This window comes from Anopheles marshallii, chromosome 2 (assembly GCF_943734725.1).
Source record: "Anopheles marshallii chromosome 2, idAnoMarsDA_429_01, whole genome shotgun sequence".
Lineage (NCBI taxonomy): Eukaryota > Metazoa > Arthropoda > Insecta > Diptera > Culicidae > Anopheles > Anopheles marshallii.
The window spans coordinates 10,739,892-10,764,433 of record NC_071326.1 but is presented as its reverse complement, the minus strand read 5'-3'; the positions used below and the strand labels follow the sequence as shown (position 1 = coordinate 10,764,433).

Genomic DNA, 24,542 nt, shown 5'->3' with positions numbered 1-24,542 from the left:
AGCCGCGACGCCGGAAAGAGAGCAGTGATAAAAATTAAATCCCTGTCGGGGTGCCATTTTCTTTGCTTCCTTTCCCGCCCGGGGGTTTGCTCGCCCGCCTTTGCCCGCCCCCTGATGAACCGCAGCGGTGGTACGTCAGTAAGTGAAGACTCAAAGCGAGAAGATGTTTTCCCCGTGATGTTTTGTTTGTTTATCGGACACACTTTAACGATACGCTGGGAAAATGGTGACAGAGCGACATCTTTATCGCGCTTTACGCCTGTCTGTTTGCTGGGCGATGTGCCTCCAGAAAACACCGCCCAAAACACACTGCGGGGAGCATACGAAGCCAAGAAACCATCGCGGAAAAATCCCATTTGAAGCAAGTTTAACGGTCATTAGGAGTTTAAAGTGCTGTAAATCCTAATTGAAAATAAAACCATTTGCCAACCAGTCAAGACCGGCACTGTGGGGTGTGCGAAACAAACATCAGACGCTGAGTAACAAGATGCACAGTCAGTTCTGGCTGGCTGCCGAGACGGGAAGATCACGTGAAATTGTTCATTTGACCGATTTTTATTGAACTCACTTCAAGTGCGGTACTTGCCCGATGCACTAAAGTAGCCTGTAAAGTAGTAGTGATGCGCCATAGTGAATGACAGAGGGACAGCGTAAAACTAGCCCATAACTTCACTTAATGGAGGCGCCAGGTATTTATTGGAAAATGTCGTTCGCCGTCGTTTAAGCGCCGGTTCGTTTATTCCGGTGCGTCGTAACAGTAAAGAGGAATCGATTTGAAGCATTACGAGTGCTCTTGGGGAGTGTGTTTTACGATAAACATCCAGTACAGCTTGCGAACTGCTTTGCACGGCGAGATACGGGAGACGTTTTATGAAAGACGCTCAGGCGAAAGCTCAGTTTGTAACAACCGTATTGGAAATAACAGGAGGTAGTTATCATTCTCCTACAACCCGAAGCGATACTAAAATAGTGTTTAAAGTGAAAAATTCTCTATACATACTGTTTCAAACATAGATTGTTCAATTGCATTGTGTGATTTTGCGTTATTCCTTAAGCACATGAGCATACGAGTATTCACCGTGATGGTTTTAGGATTTGTTGGAAGCTGTGCTTCGTACGCGCGAGTACTGGTCAAACTGATGCTCACTGCGAAACGATACACGGTAAACATTTTTATCATCCCCGGCAAACACTCTGCCAACGCTTTGAAAGGGAGCTTTTCTCTAAAACCGAACGTAACGTCCCCCCTGATCCTCCCTTGCATGCCCCTTAATGATATTGTACCACCAAACCTGATCGTGAAACGGTGAAACGATGAATAAGAGAGCTGTGTTTTTTTTTGTTGCTGTGTATTCACCACTGGCACTTATGGCGTAGTGCTGACCTTTCGGGTTTCGTGCGGGTCGGTTGCATTCTGACCATGTTTTTGCCCGTCCTGGAGCCAACATGCACGACCGAAGGTGAATTCTTTAACTCTGAAACGTTGAAAAACAGCACGTGATTGTATCCTCGCAAACCGGGACCGAAACCTCGGGAGCCTGCATACGAGGTGCCTTAGCTGCACGGGATAAAATGCGTCCACCGCTACGAATATTAACTACTATTTCACCGCCCGGAAAGTGACCGGTTTCGCTTGGACCCTGGCTGGCTGGCGAAGCGTATCGTGAACGCATGCGGTTTCGGGTGGGGCCACCCCCACAGTACCGGACACCAGACGGGCAAGCATTTTAAGAACGGGCTGATATAAATTCCTCACCCATAATACATCACTGTCAGCGGTTTCAGCGGAACACGAATGACACACCAGTGATTTATCTTAACGGCCCAGAGAGTGCATTACCCCGTGCATCGTTTATCCCGAGACGAGCATCGTCGGTTTTTGCGGTGACCACCGAGCGTCGGCGTTTGAATGGCGAAGGGGTGGCCCCTCGAGGGCGCTGACCGTGACCGCCTGGACGGGCGGCTGCAGCATGACGTGTTCATGAGAAGGGCCATAAATAGAGATTTCCAGATCAACATTTCATTCCGTCTCATCGATGGACGATTGTCAGATATTATGGAGTTTGCACAGAAAAATATTACATACCGTGTATGGGGGAAATCAGGTTTACCAAACGTGTCGTCTAAAATAGCCCTAAGCTTTTAATCACCAAACTCGCCTTTTCTCACTGTCTACGTGACTCACCGATGGTCTACCATGGCTACATTAGTCTGCAATCTTTTTTAAATGATTTGCTTTTAACACAACTCCACTTCCTTTCTCAACGCTCGAGTCAAGCACAAATCAACCACACCAAGCGCGGAACGTTCTAACCGAAGAAAAACCCCCAAGGAAATGCTATAAATGGAAATACATTAAAATAAATCATCTTGCACACTTCGTTGCCATGCTTCTGACCGGTGCTCCGCCCATTCGAACAAATAAACCAAACTAAAAACTAAGCCCTCGTAAGAAAAAAAAAGGAACCGAGAGACCTTAAGCAACCACCACGTAACGCACGGCCGGAAAAGACATTCGAGCAGCCAGATTTATGTGCGCTCAGTGTTTGCCCGAATGGTGGCTCCATGTGGGCCGAAATCTTACCGGAACGTGTCTCTGGTTGTGGTCGCAACGTTGCCGGAGCAAAACAACCACCCAGACGGGAAATCTTCAAACCTCGCACGAACTTGGCAACTTTCAAGTGAAGAACTTTCCAAACTTAGGAAACCCTCCACCGAAACCGGTCTGGCACTGGCCGGTTGAATGGGAACGACACAGGGACAGACGGAACCACCAGAAAACGATGTCATAACTCATAAGATATGTGCAACCACTTTTTTTCTGTGTACGCTCGTCGCTCGTGGTTTTACAGCTTTTTCTTCGTACGTTCGAGAAGCTGGGCGAAAGTACTTGGATGTGTTCCACACAGCGTGCCAATCCGTGGCTAATGTATACATTAGAAAGTTACTCAGCTGCCATCGAGTGATAATGGAATCGTAACAACTGCCAAACAACGACTGAACGGCACTTGCGCGCACAATGGACTGGGCTGCGATTGTGCTGAAATGTAACTGAAACCATCACAATGGCTCCCAATTTCCCGAAACGAACTAAATTTCTAATTATGAAATGCATGCTCCCTACAAGCAGCTTGCTAAGTATTTAAACTAATCCCAAACCAATCATTAAATAATGAACCAACAATCTGCGCACTAATGGAAACTTATCTTCACGATTTATTCACAAAGCGCCACTGACGCTTCTAATCGTACAGAAATGCCCGGCTGTGATTATGCTGCCTCAGTACGCTCGATTTATCGCACTAGCACAACATCGAAAAGTCCGAGCGCGCGCGCGCTTGTACACCATCATCGTTTGAAATCCATCATTAGCCATTATTATACACTGCAGCCGCTCGTTCTCCTTTCTGCTGCTACAACTCTCATGCTTTCTGATTATGTGCCTCGCAACACGTACACGTATGTGTGCGCGTGTGCATATATGTTCAACGCGTTCAAACAGACAGCATCACCACCCAGCCCCATCAGATAGGCACCGATCGATCGGCATACACAAATACCCATCCCAGCGTTGGACAAAGCCGCACCGTCCACTATTGTCGCTACGGCAGGCTAAATTATTCGCATATAAACTGTTTAACAGATGATTAAATCAATCAATCAGCCTGTATGCTCATCGTGAATCGCCTCCCAACCGATCGGGGAAGTGGCGCTTCCAATGTGATGGATTAGACCGGAGAAATGGTCCGACCGAAGCGCCCAAACGAACAACAGCCGAGAAGCCCGGCAACATGTTGCTGCATGATCGGTTTTGATGTACCGCTTAAAGTTTCGTTAAAATTTCACCATGGCAAAGAATTCGATAACGCAAGAAAGCACGAATTTCTTCGCCGCTTTCTTCACTACCGTTGTGCCATAATTTAAGCCAGTAGGTTTCCCAGCAAAACCACCATCCACCGTAATGATGCTCACAAGGTTACTAATTGAATTCCTAGGCAATGCAGTACCGAGTCCTGTTTGCCCAATGTTTGCCTGCCGCCAGAAGGATCCCATCCCCCCCGTCTTCTGAACTCGGCCGAATTTCTGGCTGGTAAATTTCGCTTACGCCCTGAGAGCGACAATCTGTGGACCAACTGGTGCTGCAGACACACACACACTGACGCCCGGGGACTTCGGCATGCAGAATTTAATTACACCCAACGTCGTTGCTCTTGCTCGGGCGTAGAATGGAGACGCCTGGTCTCGCGCTACCTAGCGGATTGGGTGTGACACTCACACACGAGCGAATCCAACCGACCGCACATAACACACAACACGCCTGAAGGTAGGCAGATCGAGCACACCGAACTGAATATATGTGGGTGTTGCAGTGGTATGGAACCTCACGCGGTAACCAACCGTGTATGGCTGTTTGTCCGTAAAGTTTCTTCAAAATTGTTTATCACGATCCTTCCGCAAGTGTTCCTGTAAAGCATGCGAGAAATGGGTACTGTTATGAGGAAGGATCTGTAGATCGTCACTCGTAACTTTCAGATTCGGGCCTCTCATCTTAATGACGCACTAGCTCATAGCTTATTCATCTTACTATGAGCACTAAAACCTCAGAAGATCTTGCTTTGACTGTATTCACACGACACTAGGCTTTCGATTCTGCGTGGGCCGTGGCTGCATTTTCGCCGATCTTGTCCTATGAAGATCTTCGTTGAAAACACTAAAACACTAGGCGCCTCCATCGTCTTGTATTTGCCATATATTGGTCTTATTTTTTATTTGTTTACAAGACTATGGAGTTTGATTACTTGATACGAGAAGACGTATGGCGTACTAGTTGATTCACAGTATTCGAGGCACTATATTTCTGTACTTACCTAATTATCAGGCCCTAAAACTCTTTTGTGCTTGGTCTTGGCCTACTGTAGGAGTCCTCTACACCTCCAATCTATGACCCCAGGCTTTCTGGTGAACGCATCAACGCCATCACTCAAATCCATCTCAATTTGGACCTTTGGACCTCCTCTGTCCATGTGGAAGATCTAAAAAGACTTTACGGCCCAGGTCGTCCGGTATCATTCTCAAGATGTGACATATCTCACCGAAGCCAGCTTCATTCTTCTTCGGTGTATTATATTTAAAAACAATAATCATTGATACTTGAAAACATTGGACTCTTCGGTTGGTGGCAACAAATTAAACCATGAATAGAAGTTATCAGTAAACGCGCTTCCCTATATTTGTGCTTCAACTGTGGATTCATTCCATTCCATTTTCTATTGACTCTGGTAGATCCATTAACATTGATTAACGATTTCATGCTCCACACGCGGTTCCGTTCTACACGTCAATCGAATCAATCGTGACGCATTGCTACAGGCTTTTCAAAGAAATTCTTGGAAAAGAGGGATTACTAACACTACCCGTTGATATACCCCATCGTACGCTGGCCAATGGTGGTTCAAACACACATATAAACGCACCGCTGGAGAAGCGCTCCCTTGCGTGGTCAGGATGATAAAAGCGTAAATGGTTTTCTTAATTAAATAAATCTTCGATAATTGAAAAATAATATAACAGCCAGAGCGAGACGGTACGATGCGATTGGCGACACGCTACGTGCGGTTCGGTACCGTGACTGTTCTGGACTATCCGTGTGAATTCCCATTTCCCAGTGTAGCAATGCCCCACGGCAAAGGGGCAATTGCTTAGTTCAATTTATGCCACGTCTTATGGCCGTCGGCTTAAACGCATCAAATCATCCGCTGCTTGTGGCCAATCGAGCTTTTACCGTACTGCACATACCGTCTCAATCTCAGCGGACAGTGCCAATCCGAGACGTTGCGTGTGCGAGAAGTAATAGATGTGTGGAAATAATTTCGACGTGCCGGCAAAAGTTTCACTGCCACTGAGCGCCGTTGGCCGTCAATCCTCGGTCTGCCGGAACGACGCATGGCATATTTATCTTTGGCATAAGCGACTGACTGATTGTATGTCGTCCTTTACAGCTTCCGCCATCGGGTTAGAAATGGGAGCGACAGTAATAAAATCATCTTCGACCATCGCTCACAGTTTGGGGCGCATGCACGGACAGTAAACGTCACGTGAGCGTAACTTTTCGCTTCGTCTGCCCGTGCACCAACGTGTCGGATTCTTCGCGCTCGTCTTTCAACCGCACGCATTAATTAGACGGACGAAAAGTTTCCCTAGCGCGACAAAATGGCATGCGTGGGGTGCCGTGTCAACCGCGAAGCTTGAACTGTAACCGAAAGTTTCACCAGGCGCCATTTGCCTCCAGGAGCCAATTGAGTTAATGTTTTCCTTCGAAAATGCTCTATTTACACGTCCATGTGAGTTTTTGTCAAAAAGTCAACAACAAAGCATGGCCCTCCAGCACAGGGAAATTGTCCTGCCGGCGTTCATTCGACATGCGACAAATCATTACCACGGCACTTAATGAGATTGTGTAATGAAATTATTACAAAAAAATATTGCTATCTCCTAAACGAGCGGCACCGCAAAGACGCACCGAGAGGCGAATGTTTGTTTTGTGCTGGGCTTGAAGTTAGCAATTTAAAGAAGTATGATCAACAAATTATAACCGTCGCCTCCATTAGCTCAAGCACAAATCATAACCAGTTACACACTTTGACTGATAACTTCTTAATTTAATATCACACATTCGATTCGACCACATTCGACCACGTGCTTTGTTCGCTTTAAGCAATTTAAAGCCTACACCTGACTGATAACCTTTCGGTCACGTACAGCGGTTGAAACTTCATTATGGGTCGCTGCTACTCATAAACGAATTATCCTTCACCGTGCCTGACAAGCACACGGACCCGTTTTCGATAAACATGTTCGTTTGCAACTCATTTGGGTGCATGGAGTTTTGTTATTTCCGTTAATATTCATCGAATTTTTCGACCCGCTGGCAGCTTTATCAGTTACATCCACGTCAAGAGTGCACGGAACATGAAGCACGCGTTCGCGAACCCGCGGAAGGGAGAAAAACAAGGAAAATGGGAAAGCGAAAGAGATAAAACATGCTGGCATTCGCACCAAATTGTCACACCGCTGGAAAATCAAATTGAGCTGACATTTTTCCCATCATTTTATCGTCCGCCTGTGTCCAATTGCCGTTTGCTGTTTTCTTTGTGCTTTTCCACAGAGCTTTCCCGTGCAAGTATGCAAAAATACTGCACCGCACTGTCCCCACACCGATCGGTCCTGACAGGACGCAATGGTGCTGTACGCAACATACGCATCGTATGGATTCCTTCCACCCAGACACATGGGCATAAATTTTTGATGCGAATGGAAAAATCGCGAAATAAATATTCAGTCTATAATTCATCAATTTGTGTTGCTAGATGTACTGCATCGTCCAACGGCATCGACGCCGTGCCTTTGATCGAAATCTGTCCTCGTCCCTCGTCGGGCCGGGATACGCCGGATTCGTGATGTCACCTTGTCGTCATGCTAGCGGAACCAACCCCGGCAGCACGATTCGGTTGGAAGCTGAGGCCGTGTGTTCTGTCTTTCCATCGTCACATGCTCGCTCGGGCACTGGCACAGGCTGTGTTTTCTGTGACGCTCCAGTAACCGTCACGATACGGTTTTGCTGTGCGCCACACGATATGCGGGTGCAGACAATCCAAATGGTTCAGTTGAAATCCCCACACCAATCCCTAAGCCTTTGCTCACCCCTACCGGAGTACCGAAAGGCGAATCGAACATATCCGAGTATCTGTTTGATATAGAATGTTGGCATTTTAGAAGGGCATAGGCCATCGCAAAACGATGTTGAATAGAAAAAACACCAGCGAATCCACTCTATTCTTTATTCACGCGTGTCAAAAGAATGGCGTAAAGCAACAGAACAACATCCATTGTTTCGGCCATGCCGTCGTGGCCGATTCGCACGAACGAACGCGAAACGAACGCTTAACAAACTACAAAAAAAACAACAACAGGGCGACACACGTAACATGCACAATACAGCAACCGGAAATGCAAACAAAAGCGTTCTCTACTACTGGTACCGGCAGTCGTCTGGTGCGTCGTCTAGGTGAGGCACCTTCATGCAAGTTGAATCTTTGTCGTTCTTGATGCATGATACGCCCTGTACGTATGCACACCGCTACCGTTCGAATCGATTTCAAACGTTCAACCCATCCCAGAATGTCAAATCAATGAGAAAGAGAGAGAGAGAGCGAGAAGGAGAGAAAAAGAAGTGGACGAACGAGCTATCCCAACTTTTTTCGATGTTTTTTGCATACATTTTTCATATGCAGAGAAGAAATATTATTCCCTACGAACTTCATGGCGCACTGTGATTAATTGATTGCTGCTACCTTGCGACCATATCTCCGGTTGCGATATCTGTAGAAAAATGTCCGCGTTGTGATCCCTAAGCACTTGAAAGCATTAAAAATTATTCAGCAACAAAACAATGGCACGGTTCCTGTATGCCACATGCCACGCTGTAATCCAAGAGTGGAAAATGAATCTTCATTTTGCTACAAATTGATTAATGGAATTCAACTTCAAAACTTATCCTACAGACCGAAGGGATTGCCACACAATTCATTTGAACAGGATGGAATGTATTATTCAATTCGAAATAAATAACTTTTTAATTAATTTTAGTATTATTAATGACTACCATAAACTGATGGTCACCATGACGTTATATGATCCGCGTTTCGCTGCTCACGGTACATTGGTTGACAGATTAAAGGATTTTGGTATGGCGTGTAATTAAACGATTTACGTGAACATGGCCTATTAAAAACTGTGGTTAGACACACTATTCTGCAGCCTACACAGCACGGAAACTAAAAATTAGTAGCCAACATAATTTAATACCACACCGAACTTATAATTTCCCATCATGGAATTTGTGGTCGCATCAAATTGATACGTTATTGAAATGGACGACCAGCACTTACTAACACTCGCGATGGACGCACATCGTGCTGGACGATGTTTGTTTCCGGGTATCGCTTTAAATAACCTGATTAAACGCTTAAATACTTTATGCGAAACGAGAACATACCTCCCAACAACAGCAACCGAAAGCTCATACCCGGCAATTAACTGGAAACACTTTCTCTTTGTTCGCAGGTGTCCTGGATGCGCAAGCGGGACCTGCACATATTGACATCCAACATCTACACCTACACCGGCGATCAGCGCTTCTCCGTAATCCATCCGCCCGACTCGGACGACTGGGATCTGAAAATAGAGTATGCACAGCAGAAAGATAGCGGAATTTATGAGTGTCAGGTGAACACCGAGCCGAAAATAAATCTCGCCGTCTATCTGGACGTCACAGGTCAGTAGGGTTCCGGTGCCAGAGGAAAGCGAGAGAGAGAGAAAGAGACAGAACACTTTCCTTGCTGCCGCTGGTTTCTTTTTTTCCTTCCCCGAAGCGTATATTTCCATTCCATTTTCCTTTTACTTCGGAAAGCTTCTGTTCGCTGTCCAAGTTATCCTCTTCCATTTTTTTTTGCGTTTTTCATGTACTTGTTTATGTTTGCTTTTGTTTTGTTCGCATTTGTGTGTGTGTGTTGCTCGTTTTTCGTTTGTTCCGATTCGGTTTTCTTGGATTTCATTATTATGAAGAACTAATACACAGTCTTGCTTTTAAAAACAGATAATCTACGGCAACGAAAAACATGCTTGTCTCAAGCAGTATTGTGCTGCTGAAATGTAGAGAACATTTTTATTTAGTGTTTCTTTTTTAGTGCAGTTAGCAGACTACTTTAAACACACTTTACCCTTAATCTGTCCGGACAATCATTCCAGTCGGCTGTCGAACTATCCGATCTACAAATGACTGTGGTCTAACCTTTTCTTCCTTTTGTACGTGATATGGACCATAACCACACAGCAACTTGGGATGTTTTGAAGAAGAGCGAACACATCAACAGAACGGACAATAGGAAAACTCAATCTTAGGAAAAAAAGAAACAAACACCACCATCGTATCTTCTTCACGCCTCTTTCCGATCGTAGCCCTTTTGTAAACCGAACAATAGGATCGATTCTGTCAGCTGGTCCAATAGCCTTAAGACTGTTCTGTAAGGAATGAAGGGGGAAAAAACATCCACCAACATAACACTTTCAACAACAACGAAAAAAAAAGAACTCCCCCACCGGAAATGCACGTCACATTGGCGAGCATAACCGGAGGATATGGAGAAACCCGATCCGCCGAAAGGTCAAGGATAGAAGGAAGCTTCTTCGCCTGCGGAGCATGAAAGTTTGGGTGACCTTTTTCGCTTGACTCGGTGCTCTGTCCACCCGGTCACCAGTTGTCTAGGTTCTTTAGCGAATCCGTTTCTGGACGACTAGTAGACTTTTTTGAAGATTTTATTTCCAGCACCAATATTGGGTTTTGCGGGTAGAACAGAGGGTGTACCGGAGCGGGGAATGAAGATGTTTCAGCACAATGGATTTTCGAGCCATGCTTTTAGAGTGGACGATTTTGGGAAATGTATTCCATTTTATGGTGCAACGATCCGTGGGGAAAATGGACGTTTATAATCAACAGCGAACCGAGCCGGAGGAGGGTGGAAAGGATGAATACAAAAGGACATGCACAGTACCACGACAAGATGGCCGTCCCAAGACGTACAACAATAAAGATCGTTTGTCATTCGATTTATTACATGTTTATTAAGCTTATACGCAATCAGCCAAGCATTCATCGATCAGTCGGCCATTGCTCTAGCGGTAGAAGAGACAGAGATAGTAGAGAAATAAAAAATGCCCTCCTGTAATCACCAATCCGCTACAAAGAATGTTTGCCCGCCCCACCAAAATTCTTCTCCCATTATCTCTCAGTGTACCACTCTGTCTTTCTTTGCGTTATGTTTATGCACGCTTTCCGCTTTCCAAACATTAGAATAAATCCGCTCCCCGTTTTTTCCCCATTTGTCGAAGCAAAAACATAATACATTAGTTTCCGTGTGTTAATCCACCCACCCACACACACACACACACCCGACTGACACCTTCCAATAACACATAAATCTGCAGCGCGCAAAACAATGTTTTGTCAACTCGGTCTCTGCAAAACTCTCGACCTCCCGCGCGCTTGAAAATAAATCTTTCTGCTCTCGAAAATCTGGCTGCTTGGTTTTAGGCCATCCTCCCCCCCAAAATCCATTAAAAGCTCGATTTCTTTTCACCGCAAACCACAGTCCCCACCTCGGGTTAGTTCTCACCACACCTTTTGGCAGGATTTTGTGCTCAAACCTTTCTTATTTCATTCCATTCCGTACTTGCCGTGCTCATCATGTACCGGCAGTCCCTTACCGGCATATACATCGCTCGGTGCCGTTTGCTTTATTTTATTCCGTTTGCTACGTGATCATGTGCTGCCCGGTGTGCTTGCCCCTGTCCCGTACCGGCTAGGATCGTCCCGGTTTGTGCACCCCTAACCCCTACCGCAACGACTGCCCGAAAAGTTCCGACAAAACAAGCAATTTTTCATCTGATCCTCCTTCTTGCGTTTTTATTCATTTTTACTCACCAAATCCTCCACCTCCATCCTCAATTCGTGCTGCCCTTATTTCGTCCTCCCTACCGCCAGTCTCATTCACTGTCTCACTCTCGTTTCTCTCTTTCTGTCTCTCTGTCTTTATCTTTCTTTTTTTCTTTTTCACCCGCATGCCGAACAGATGAACGGGAGTTTGCCCAAGATTTCTCCAAGTATGGTCCAAACACTGGAGGAAAGCACTTTATCGGTGCCATTGGACTAGGTAATGGATCATATTTTTTCAGCTTCAACCCGAATACCACTTCCACTCACACACCCACACAAAACCCACTACAAGCAGTGAGAGTCCTTTTTTTCGTTCCTTCCTGCCCCGTTCCAATCCAAGTAACGAACGACTGGTTAGTTTCTCCCATTACCGCCAAAGCCCATGTTCAACAATACCACATTATATATATCTTCAAGCGTACTGTGCTTTTTTCTGTTCATGCCCCGTAGGCAAACATTGCGGGGAGGACAAAAAACACACACCCGATTCATTCCTTCCCACCCCGGCTCGGTTGAGGTTAAAGTTCGCCGCACCTAAAGCATATTTTAACTCTCACTTCCCGTGCAAGGATTAGCCCCGGGAATGCATTAACAGCCGCGCTTTGTTTTCGCGAGAACCATTTGCCATTTATCAGCGGAACGCAAAGAATGATTCGTTTGGGTGTAGCTGCTACGATAAAGTCTTGCCTTCTTGTCCAGAAGGAACAAAAGCGACTCCAGGTTTCATGTGGGTTTAATCCATTTCGAAACTAATCCAACCGAATACGGAAATAACGCTGAGTTTACGGTTACCGTGCAGCAGCGTTTACTGCCATTCACATTCCACCGGCATAAAAATAGCATCACGCGGAAACTCGTTCTTCATTTAACTTTTTCTCCATTCCAAATCAAATCCGGTCCCGGAATGGTATGTGATCTTCGCTGCGGGAGCTTCAATAAAATCGTTCCCAGAAATCACTCAACGGAACATACCATCGCATTTTTTTTAACTCCTCCTGTTGGGAGCTTCATTTTACTTCTCTCTAAGCCTTACACACACACAATCATACAAAAAGGCCCGCGAGCTTAATGTAATTTCCCTAATAAAGAGCTTCGGTTCCCGGGTGTAGTTTACGCGAAGGAAAATGAACATTCCAAAGTGCAATATTTGAGAACCGTTTTCCGGGTCAGGTTTCAATCGTTTTAACTTTTTTTCCCCCCCCCCCCCCCTGCTTAACAAAATTAAACCGGACCGATATTGGATACCATTTGTGCAGGGGAAAATATCCTAATTAGGCACATGGGCACGGCTGCAAGGGAATGAAGGCGATGGACAGTGCTGTGGAAATTTAAAAATGATTGTGTGTCCGCCATTTTTTGTTTGCCCCGGAATTCGACAACAAATTGAAGGAACAGATTTTTTTCGGATTCTGCCCAAAGCAATTTAATTACAGCACAAAGTGGGCTATTTCGCTCGATGCCGGAGGGTTTGTACCCGATTCCCGGCTATCGCCGTCACTGTTTTGAGTACCATAAAATGTCCTTCAATTGCTACAAATTGTTTGCAGATGGCATTTCTTTTCACCTCTTGATGTTCTGGAGTGTCATTGTCATCGACATTACTTTTGTACTCCATCACATCCTCTTTAGAATAGGGACACCACATATTTTCTAGCGATAAAAAGCACACCACACTTTTTGTCTTAACATCTCATCGTACCAAGGATAGAGGTACTTCTTTCGTGTTTTTTTTTATTTTGTTTGGCTGTGATGACATTCATGGAAGCTGAACAAACATTCCCATCACACATCTCGCCGGTAGCGCATTGTCATTCATATCATTCGACCATTTTGTCACTTTCCACACACACACACACGCACGCATACAAAAACACACATTTCGATTGTGTAGGAAGCCATCTTCGTCATCCGTATGCCAAACCTGAGCATCGAGTGCCTTATCAGAGGCGCATTTATTTTCATTAGTCATTTGCTGTGCTGTTTATCCGTTACCGTAAGCCGCCGCACGTTCTACGAGCAACTTGATACGGACACTCCTTCACCCGGCCAGCCAGGTTCCCAACTCTCTCCCCGTTTGCTAACTGGCACGTTGGAAAGTGTCGTTTGCTTTGTCGTTGTCATTTAATTTTCCCGAAGCAAACACGACACATCACCTTTTTCCCTGCCGAAGACACTTCTCTTCGCTTCTCGTCTTTTCCGCCGTTTGCAGCACGCAACCCCACGGCCGGGCAGATTTGGCGTCAAAGGATGGATTTTCCTAAGCGTTAACTGTTTTTCAAGTCACACTCATTTAGCATCACATATGGCGTGACGTGGTGTGGCAGGGCGGACCCAACGAACGAAAGCACCGAAACCCATCTCGGCAGCCTCGGTACGGCACACTTCAAGGAATGTACGCTCCAGCGCCTGCGAAACGCTCGAAGCATGACTTTCCGGGGCCGGCTAGATGTTGTAATGTGAAACACGAGAACTGATCCAAAGCATTCGGTTGCATCGTTTTTTTGTTTTGCTTTTGGCCTGTTTTGTTCGAGCTCCCAGTGGGTATGCATGGTGTTCGTTTCATTTTTCGACATCCGTGCCGGTTGTGCTTTCTTCGGCAAGTTGTACGCTTTGCGAGCTTTCCGAATGAGCTCAGGTAACCTATTCGAACATTATTGTCACGTTGACCAGTTTGTAAGCTTAAGATTTTTCAATCATTTTTCTGTTCTTTTCTCGTCGTTGATTACAAAAGGATCGTCAAGGACGATATGTGGCTGCTTCGTACTGTTGAGCGCTCGTTACGTTGGATTCGATTCTGCTCAGCTCATGACAGTGGAACTCGACGTTGTCATCAGGATGCTAGCATTCTAACCTTGTAAACGAACGTTTGCTGTCGGGTTTTGCGAAAATGAGATGGTATTGTAAATGGAACACGACATCCTTTCGAAATCCTTAATCGGTGGCACCGTCTTACGTTACCACACGCTCCGTTACAATCGCAAACAAACCGACCATGTTCGGTCTGAACGGTTTTGGTGTCCACCAAATTCCTTACAATTCGTGCACTGCGACCGACCGAAAAAAAATCACGGATAACCTTGCCTTCGACGGAGCATACATTTCGATTCGCTTATCGAAAACACGCTTGTAGCAAGACCACGATGGGAAAGTGACAAAGTGGAAATTTTAAAATTAAAGCAATTCTTATCAACAAGCGCCCAAATTGAGGATTAAGTATTGATTGAAGCTATAACTTTGGGTCTTTAGTGGTATTGTTTGCTTCAGGCTTGAACTTTGGTTGGAAATCGCGAAACATTTGAATGGTACACTTCACGAGGAATTGGATCCGGCAGGAAATTCAGGCAATAGTTGCATAAAACAGCGGGAAAATGGTAATATGGGGCCATTTTATTAACTAGTCTGGGAGATCACTGTGAAAATGTCTGCAATACTAACTTTAAGAGAACTTTAACCAATTTGTTGTTTAGAATGCATTTTTAAACTATTTTTTTTCAACGAGAACGGTTAGGCCGTATTACTTATAACTAAAGGTAGCTTAATCTAAGATAAAATTCACATTCGTTTGAAGACATTTCCTTCTCGAAACCGTGAAAGGTCAGCTTATCCCGGGTGTACTCGGCCATTTTTAAACCGTTATTGTCATGCAATTTTTTTTTCTCAAACTAATTTGTATTCATAAAAAAAACTTCACCCATCACGCCACGCGTGCCCGTAGAGAGAACGCGCTGCCCTGTTGTCTGCACCGTTCCGAAGCTCGAACTAACGTTTCGCTCCCACCAGCTGCTCCACCGTTGGATGATTCATTTGAATGCAGTATCATTTTTCATACTCATGAATGTAATTCTTCACAATCATTTGCTGCACTATTTTTCACCCCTCTTCCCGCCCGAAAACTACCCACTCTTCATGTCCCGTGGTCAGCATACCGCTAGGGCAGCTATCGCGATCCGAAACCGGCCAAACGAGTTACAAATTTGCTCCTTCCGTGCAAGCCAACTGTGTTTTGCGCAAATAAACTTCACCCCCAAAAAATCCCACAACTACCCACTGACAGCAACAATACCGCCCATAATTCATCGCCGACGAGGAGTCGACTTTTGCCCACAAATGCAACACGAGCGGCTCGCGCCAGCCAAAAGGATGCAACGGGGGTTTAATGGCAAAAAATGGTCCACGTCAAACGGCCAAACAAGGGACGACAGTTTCCAGTTTCGATCGTTGTGGGTGGTGGAAATCGGGAGATGAAGCAGGGGAAAGGGGGGGGGGGGGGGGTTTTCAATTTTTGAATTGTATTGCTTCCATTACCGATTTGTTGCCGTGGGAGGTCACGCGGACATGGTGTGAAAACTATGGCGAAAATGGGAGTTGACCGTTTTGGAAAGAAAAATTATGATTTAAAACCCCTGCTTTCTGGCACGAAAGAAACACCCCCGACCCACCCGGCAACGGGAATGCCACGTAATCTTTAACTGCCACAATGCCGGTTTTTGACGGGCCGTACTGCCTTGGCCGTGGGGCAAAGCGCAGCTTACAGACGACCGAAGCACAAGTTTATCTATTATGCAAATGTTGATGCTCAATGGGGCGCAACATACGAGCAGAGACAGTACTTTTGTGCGAAAGCAGGAAACTTCATCGGTGGTGCGCCGAACCAGTCTTTTCGCTCGTATTTGTTGGACTTTTTATTCTAAAACATTCCCCACTATACGGCGCCCCTTTCTATTTCGCAAGTCGTTTTGGATCGAATAGTGACAAAACCGTGCGGCAAAACTTGCCTGCAAAGATTGCGAAGAGTTTTTGGGGAAGAACGTCAGAGCAGCGGTCCAGAAGGCGTACGAAGATAGCGAAGAGCAACATTCTTCTGCTCGTTGTAAGCATATTAGACACCGACCGACCTACCAAAACTAAAGCGCACAAACACACAAAACAAACAACATCACCCAACAACAACAGGCGACATAATCCGTGCTGCAATAAATCATTTCCTTTATGCGAGCATACTCAGTCCGTTTTTCTAGCCATTTTTTTTCCCGTCCCCATTTATGCTTTTATATTGTGGTCTTGTTTTCCAAATCCGGCAAACGGTGTGTGTGTGTGTGTCCCGTTTCGGGAGTTCCACCCGATCCCGCGGGAGAACACTGAAGCGATCATCCTCACCGTGCGTCCGTGCCGTTTCGGGATCGAGTTTTACGTCGTTTGCGAAACTGCTGCTAGATGTTGTTATCTGTTGAATTACACTATCTATCTGTCGAGGAGGTTTGAGCCCGTTAGCTCGAGTGACAGGAAGGACAACTTGCCGCTGTGTAACATGCTGGCAATGCATGACGCCAGTACTGCCAACCAAACCCTGTCTCACCGGCGGCTTAAGTACACATTTATATTTCGCCAAACATACACGCGCCATATGAAAGTTTTCTCTCCTACTCAACAACAACAAAAAAGAAAGCATCCCCCCCCTGCCCTCCTCCGCCCCCTTCCCCACAAACAATTCCAATTTCTCCCGCTTTCTTCGGATCCAGGCAGTTGGGGTGTGCAAGCAATGGAAGGATTGATGCCACCACCGAACGGTACCAACCACGAGCCGGATACGATGTCTGTACGCCGGAACGTTCACCCACTGTCAGGGTAACGTCATCCGATGGTCCGCTGGTACATGCAGAACGCAATTACTTAAACGTCAAAACAATGGCGAATGATAAATAAGCGTCTTTTCATGTGCATAAATATGTTGCTTTTGGGGTTTAAGGGTTTTCCGACCCTCCACCAGTGTTGATGCTCGACAGCATCATCATCATCATCATCGTCATCCGTTGGCGTCATCGTCACACGCAGAGGACGCAAGATGAACACGATTCCCACGGGAACGATCATAAATTTGAATAAATAATCCCCATCCCGTGGTGTCGTTGCGCTTGCAACTCAACCAGCAACCATGTCATGCCAATCCGACTCCAGCCGAACACAAATACATCTTCGAGGAAGTCGTTTGCACAGGATGCATCGCTTTTCGTTAATCCTCTGTCACCGTTCTGGCCGGACCCGGTTTCGTAGTAACAATTTCCGCACTGGTTGCGTGCGTGAAGTTGGCCGGAACTTACCCGCGAATTCGCGCCATCAACCTCATCGAGGCGTGGACGTGAACTTCAAAGGCATTACCTCCTCGCCCCTCCCGGGGGGGTGCGTTGTGAAGGTCGCTCGTGGTGATCAGTACCGTTGATGAGATCCCAATTAGGCGAAATTTACCCTGCTAATGGAGGATTTATGCAGAACGCGCAGCGCGCAGGACGCTCGTCCACTCACGGCACGGCATTAATTCGAGCGCCGTGTGTGCCAAAGCGCTTGTTAAGATCGTTTTGACTAATATGTGCGTACTTAATGTTACCCCCGGGGTCGGTGAGTGTTGTTCCAGCCTGCCCACCCTGTGCTGAGCCCCGAAAGGATTAACTACTGATCCGATCCCGATTCGTCGGCGAGCCGCTCGATGGATGCACTATTTATGAGGTGGGCGCGACGCCTGGTGGAGGGAAAGATAACAACTTCCCCGCAAAGTGCAATCATTCGAGATTCATTACCTGATCCGCATCATTGCACTCAATTTAATGCTCTTAAAACCTCGCTTCCGGTGAGCAGCCTTCCCGCGCGTTGCTGGACGGCGGCTGATTTACGTGACTCTTGGCCTGGGCTTAATCACGGCGTGAGCTAGTGATTCTATCGACCGTGGTGCCCGATCACGATATTTCGCTCGTAATTCGAATGGGATTCTTTCGCGCCGGCCAACTACGGAAAGGAGCGAAATCCCCCATCACACGCACACGCGTGTTTTGCTCCAATAAATTGTTTAAATTCACCGAACGTTGGATCCGTACATGGGGCAGTGTAGCGTGTAGGAAGTTGTAGTTAATAACAGCACGGGGTTTAATTGAACACAGCGCGTTTAATCCGACAGTCAGGGGGAAAAATCGCAAGCGTAGGTAGCAAAATGGTAGCTTGCACACCGTGCTGCACCCCGACAAATAACTTATCATCAGCCACATTGGCACGGAAGCGTGGGATTTGGCGCGACATGACCGTGTGACTTTTATCCCATCACCATCCGCCCGGGTGATGGGTTTTCGCTACGAAAGCTTTTCCAGCAGGACTTGAATGAAAAGTTAAAAAAAACACACACACAGACACACACTGGAAGCTACATTCTAAGCCAGCTGAATGGAAGCTGATGTTTGTTCCAGCATCGGTCGGTCCCATAAATCAATGCCTCGTTAATCTCGATGCATTTATTATTATTGACCATCATTTCTAATCTTTGCTCTGGCGCGCGCTAGCTCAACATCAACCTTTTGCGGATACGCAACGCGCACCCTGACGCAAAAGGATGAACACACTGCGGAGGGAACGGAAAGTTTTGTAAGCACTCCCATATGCCACTGCACAGTAGCTTAATCGTAGCGCTGGGAATACAATTTGCATCTACTGCTCACGACACAACGCATTATAAATACATTACATCAAAAACAAGACCTCTGCTCTGTGCCCGTTGCTTCGGTTGCACTGGTTTGTCTCCTACCCGTGCCATCGGCCGGGAGAACTAACACGTGTAGTTGATTGTTTGTTTTTTCACTCGACCTCACTCTACCTCGGCAATGTTTGCGTGGAAAGCTATGCTGGGGCACAATAAAAAATTGCACATCTACCTAAACTATTTCTGGTTTTGTGTTTTTTTTTTGTTCCTTTTCACACACATACACACACACACACGCACACGATACAATTCCTATGTGGGACCCCGTGCTTCCCAGCAGTACCTCGGGGAGTAGCAAGGGTTTGAAATATAGCGTTGTTTCGGAACGTGAAAGTGATTTTTAATGGTATTATTTATGGACCGGTACGCTTTAAAATTTGCTTAAACAATTTATCAAACACCATACACACTGGGTCCTCCGTTCTCTCCGGGGTCCTGAAACTCCCGTACCATACGGGAACTTTGTCCCTTTCCCCCCCCCCCCCCCCCCCCTCGGTTCTATGGAGCAGCCTGTGCAGAACCAATCCCTTTTGCCACCCTGGAAGCTTCATTACGTTCGGCCGGTTTCAACATCGTCAGCAGTCGCTTTTCTGCGTTTGGCCAATTTGTTTATACTCCATGCATATGCATACCCTCTCGCCCATCCCCCTTCCACCCTCCTTATTTTTTGGCACACCACTGACTCCTGCGTAACTACTTTATCCACTGTGGAAAATTCCGTAAGCCTATGGGTAAAGGTTCACCTTTATCAACATTTTCACCCACCCCAATAAACTTCCCCGGTGGATTTTGGCACGGGTGTCTGGTCCGAAATGAACTTGATCGAACCAACAGCACGAAAGCTGTATTATCTCGAACCTCTCCCCTCCCTGCACACACACACACACACTTTTAACCCAGGGATCCCCGGGTAAGGATAACCGAATTCGACCAAACTACGAGTAATGGTACTTTTGCCCTACCTAACCGACCGGTACCGGCAATGTACCTGCCATCTCACCCCCAAAAAAAGGAAGTAAAATTTCGTTACGCTATACTCCAATACGCATAAAGCCACCCGCTCTCCCGCCACCGCACCCATCGGATCGGGCGAGTACAACCGATGCAGGCGTTACTTGTCGTCGTGAGCGGGCATCAGTACGGCAACGATGCAAATGCACACAGAGGGCTGCCCGGTTGCGTCTGGTACGCTGGTACGCCGGCAGATATGGTGGGATAATTATAATGATATTATAAGCGTCCGTACGACCGAATCGAATAACTTTATTTTCCACCCATTAAACGCTCACCGCCTCTTCGGGTCGGAAAGGAAACACTCGTTTGGTGGTTGATTTTGCACCGCTTTTTTTTTTTGTCCATCCAGTGCGGGAACGAGGTTTGTTTTTTGCTTAATTTAATGCAACTCTGCATTAAATTGTACGTTGGGGGGGGGGGGGGGGGGGGAACACACACACATACACTTTAAATTCCATCACACTTGGGGCGTCCCCCAAGCCATTTGAGACGGCGAGAAAAGTGTGTTCCGATTCCGCATTGTCTTCGGTGGAGCATGTTTTTCGGCAAGCCTTTTTTTGCAGCTGAATTATGACATCTTTTCCGTTGCAGGTGAAAATGTGACTTTCCATTTCACCTACCAGATAAACATTTTCCCGTGCAGCATAAACGCTTTTCCATTTATTTATTCTTGCCAGGGCGTTGTAAAATAGCACAGTGTAACCAGGGCCAGGCCATGCTCGGATTATGCGGGCATTAAGAGCATTGAAAAAACAAGCATTGATTTCACGTACGAATCGTGATCATTATCGTTTATCTAACGACTTCTCTGTGGCATGAGGTACGTCCGTGTGAGTGTGTGGTGCATGATTTGCTGTCACAACGAACCGTGTGACACGAGGAAAAAAAAAAACGAAGTACATCGCAAATGACGCAAACAAGCGGGCGGTAAACCCTCCCACACACACACACACCATGAAAGCCCTTTTTTCGAAAGCCATCATGTACCGTTCAGGTTCGGGATGGATTAAATACCTTGGCAGGGACATGAAAGCCACGTACGATTTACGAAAACCTTCACCATATCTGTTGTGGATTTTTTGCGTTTTTATCCCACCCGGAACACTGTACGCCCGGGTTCAATTTTATGCTCCATTATCTTTGCGTTTACGTAACGAGATTAAAATCGTGCGTCGATACGTTTTGATGGGTTGAGCGCGGAGTTGTACAATTCCCATTTCGTTCTATTCCACAAATGCATAAATGTTGTTTTTTTGTATTTTTCCAAGAATGAGGCAGGTTTTCGTTCGATAAAGGATTTATATTTGATACTGTTTCAAATCACCTGCACTGTGAATGGATGTTTTGAATGGTGGCATAATGCGAATATCCCATTGAGTTCGGCAAACATGCAAGCGAAATTGATACCCAACATGCTCCCGAACGCTTACTCAATGGCAGTGACCTAGACAACAAAACAAACATACGTAATTATTTGTATCACGCTATCGCGATGATGATACGATACAACTTTTGCATTTATCTACGTGCCACACAAAAACAAACACAAGTCGGCGTTGATGGGGAATGCCCCGTCCGCAGTGGACCGACAGCACCATCTTGACTGACCAAATGTTTCAAAATTATCCACAACGCTTCATGCAGTCGTTCGGATAGAAAAAGTTTCCTTATCAAACGATAAACCATATCAACCCAGCGGGAGGAAAAGCGCCACCTAACGGGCAGAAAAGAATGAGAGAAAAAACACCCAACCACCCACTCGTGTACAGCTATCCTCGGTTTACTCAAAACGCACTCTCGAGCGTACTCCCCAGTAGGTGTTCATTTGTTGCAGCGTTGCATGTTTTCATTAAAATTCATTTTCAATTTATAATCATTAAAGTGCGCTTGCTACTTACCACGCCGAGCGTTGCATCCTGCCCGTGGTGTACGTATAATATACGTAGTCAACCACTGCGATACGATCGTGGGAACTATGCACCGGATAGGAAGCGAATGGCAAAGGAAAGCAAAAAAACACACACATACACGGAAAAACAACACGCCATCAACTCGCACCGAAATGAGGCTGAATAAAATGAACCAACAACGACTGGCGGGGGTTTTTTGCCAGGATGGGTGACTCGACAAGGAGTGGCTTGATAAAAATTGAAATTGTCAATCGAGAAAGCAACATACATCCCTCCGCTTCCTATCCACCATCCACCTCGGCCCGTTGGGGAGGGTGGTCTTGGTGGAAGCGCTATTTTCCAATGTTATGCACGCACGCATGCACACTGCACCTTAATGACAACACCACGCGGCAAGCCGCGCTGACTCCTCGGTGAGGCGTCCGTGCAAGCGAATGAGCTTTTCAATAAATAACACTCTGCATCCGACAGCACCGTTCCGCACTGTGATACCATCTCGCCCGTTTCTCGTGCCCTAGATTATTCCGAAAACGCAAAGGCAAATCGGCAAACGACATGGGACCGTTTGCGAACCGGGTGTCCCGGTTGCGGTAACAATCACGTTTGTGCGGGGCGAGGGTTGACATGCAAATTAAACTCAAATTAAAGTAGTATATCTCTCAGGCCCGGTCCACCCCCGCGGGACGACCGTGACGGTGGGCTGGTCACGATCCCCGCACCGCGATGGAACTATCACTGTCGGTTCTAATTTATGCAGCGTGAAGTGATATTAACGATGGCGCGATAGCTAAAGAAAGGAACAACCCCTAATTTCCCATCCCACCAGAGGGTGCCCATTTCAACACCGCCAAGTGCGGCCGTTTACATGCACGCAAACTACCATTTTCCATTTTGTTTCATATTGTCCCACGTTCCTCCCATACGGCGCTGCCTGTCGGTGTTTGCCGAAGCCATTGGTGCTCGATTACGTGATGCTTTTTGGCTTGCTTGGTGTGACCCACTGGGACACCGGGTAGGCCAAGCATTTTTGGCTTCAGCAAGGGGAACTTTCTTAGCCCAGTGGACGGCAAACTTCTAGGAGCAAGGGGCCAGTGAATTACTAAGAGCCAAAATATTAACGAAATTCGGAAACGCTTTCCTGGCAGAAAATAAGTTGCTGTTGGCTGTGAAGACCCAGATAAGATTCAGGAATTTTTGTAATGAAAACAATACATGTAATAAAACAAAACTATCTGTTTAATTATTGATAACCTTCCTGTTCGTTACTTGGAAGACGTAACGAAGTTTTTTAAACCTTTAAAGACGTCATTCAGACGTCAGACGTTAGAAGTACTTGGAGATTATTAAATTTGAAAAAATTTAATTTCAGCAAGCTTGACATAGTTTATTTTCGATGAAGAACCGCTCAAGATTCGGCTCAAGAGCCGTGCTTTGTCGACCACTGCCTTAGCTCCAAAAGCACCAATGACTGCTAATGCAACCAGCAAGAGGAAATGGTGGCAAAATTACACTGCGAGCTATCGATCGTTCGACTGTATAAGGGCTTTTTTTTTGCTTTCATTTGTTTTCACTCAAGTTCGTTCCGATTTGCCCCTATTCTCACACTGTCCATTTGTACAACACACAAAAACTATCGAGAAAACTTCTCCTTCAGCATGGCCCAGGCCGCAGGCAATGGGTTTTGTTTGCTGCTTATTTCACTTTGGTTGTTTCCCTCAGTCATTTCCCGGTTGAAAAAAAAAGGGTAAATTTTTTTTTTCCATTTCGCAAAACTGATTCCGGACAGTCTCCATCCACGCAACACACGCCCGCGTCATGCTGGAAGTTGGCAAAGGATTTATTTGTTTGCAAGACGTAAGCTACAGGCCAAGCATTGCCTAGCGCAAACCAAAAAAGGAACCCCCAAAACAAAGGTAAAGAACACATAGCACACCCCGGTGCTCGTGTTCGTGCCCTGGCCGTATTCAACAATGTTTTGTTGCTTCGGTGTTTATGTATGAGCTATGAATGCTAAAAACATAATGATACGCTTTGAGCCGCCCTTCGTGTGGAAACGATACTCGGCAAATGCGAACGTCTGCAATCCCCCGGAAGTTGAGCTTTCAATTGAACGCTAAATAAAAGAATCATCCCGACGAAAGTGCAAAAAACCCGGTACGAAACTCACTAGGTCCCCGTACGTAGAACGGAGCTTACGTGCCAGAATGCAAAAGTCAGCAGCAAAATTGATGGTTTTGTGTGTCTTTAATTTTTCACTATTATGCAAAACATTTCCACCCGCCATGCCTTCCTCTTATTGCAGCGTTGAGTTTGCGTGTTCGTTTGAACAGATTGTGGGACCCGGGAGGGTGGGGGGACTTCCATCAAAGAAGCTTGCGATGGCAAACTTTTGCACTGCGTGAAAGCATGCAGATATCGCAAGAGAATTGCACGAAAGCGGCCTCACCGCGTGCATAGAAAGTGTGCACGATAGAGGTGTGCATAAATAGCATCATGATGATGGAATCGTTTGTTGACATGATTATATTCCATAATCGTACTACGAAAC

General features: G+C 46.2%; 1 protein-coding gene across 1 annotated transcript in view; it reads left to right on the top strand.

The window, feature by feature from the left end:
- The window catches only part of LOC128719324 (uncharacterized), a 65,726-nt gene that overhangs the window by 36,348 nt on the left and 4,836 nt on the right, over positions 1–24,542 (top strand). Inside the window, exons 3-4 of the mRNA XM_053812949.1 lie at positions 9,124–9,334; positions 11,688–11,768. Coding sequence (XP_053668924.1) covers positions 9,124–9,334; positions 11,688–11,768 — 292 coding nt within the window. The remainder of the gene's footprint in view (positions 1–9,123; positions 9,335–11,687; positions 11,769–24,542) is intronic.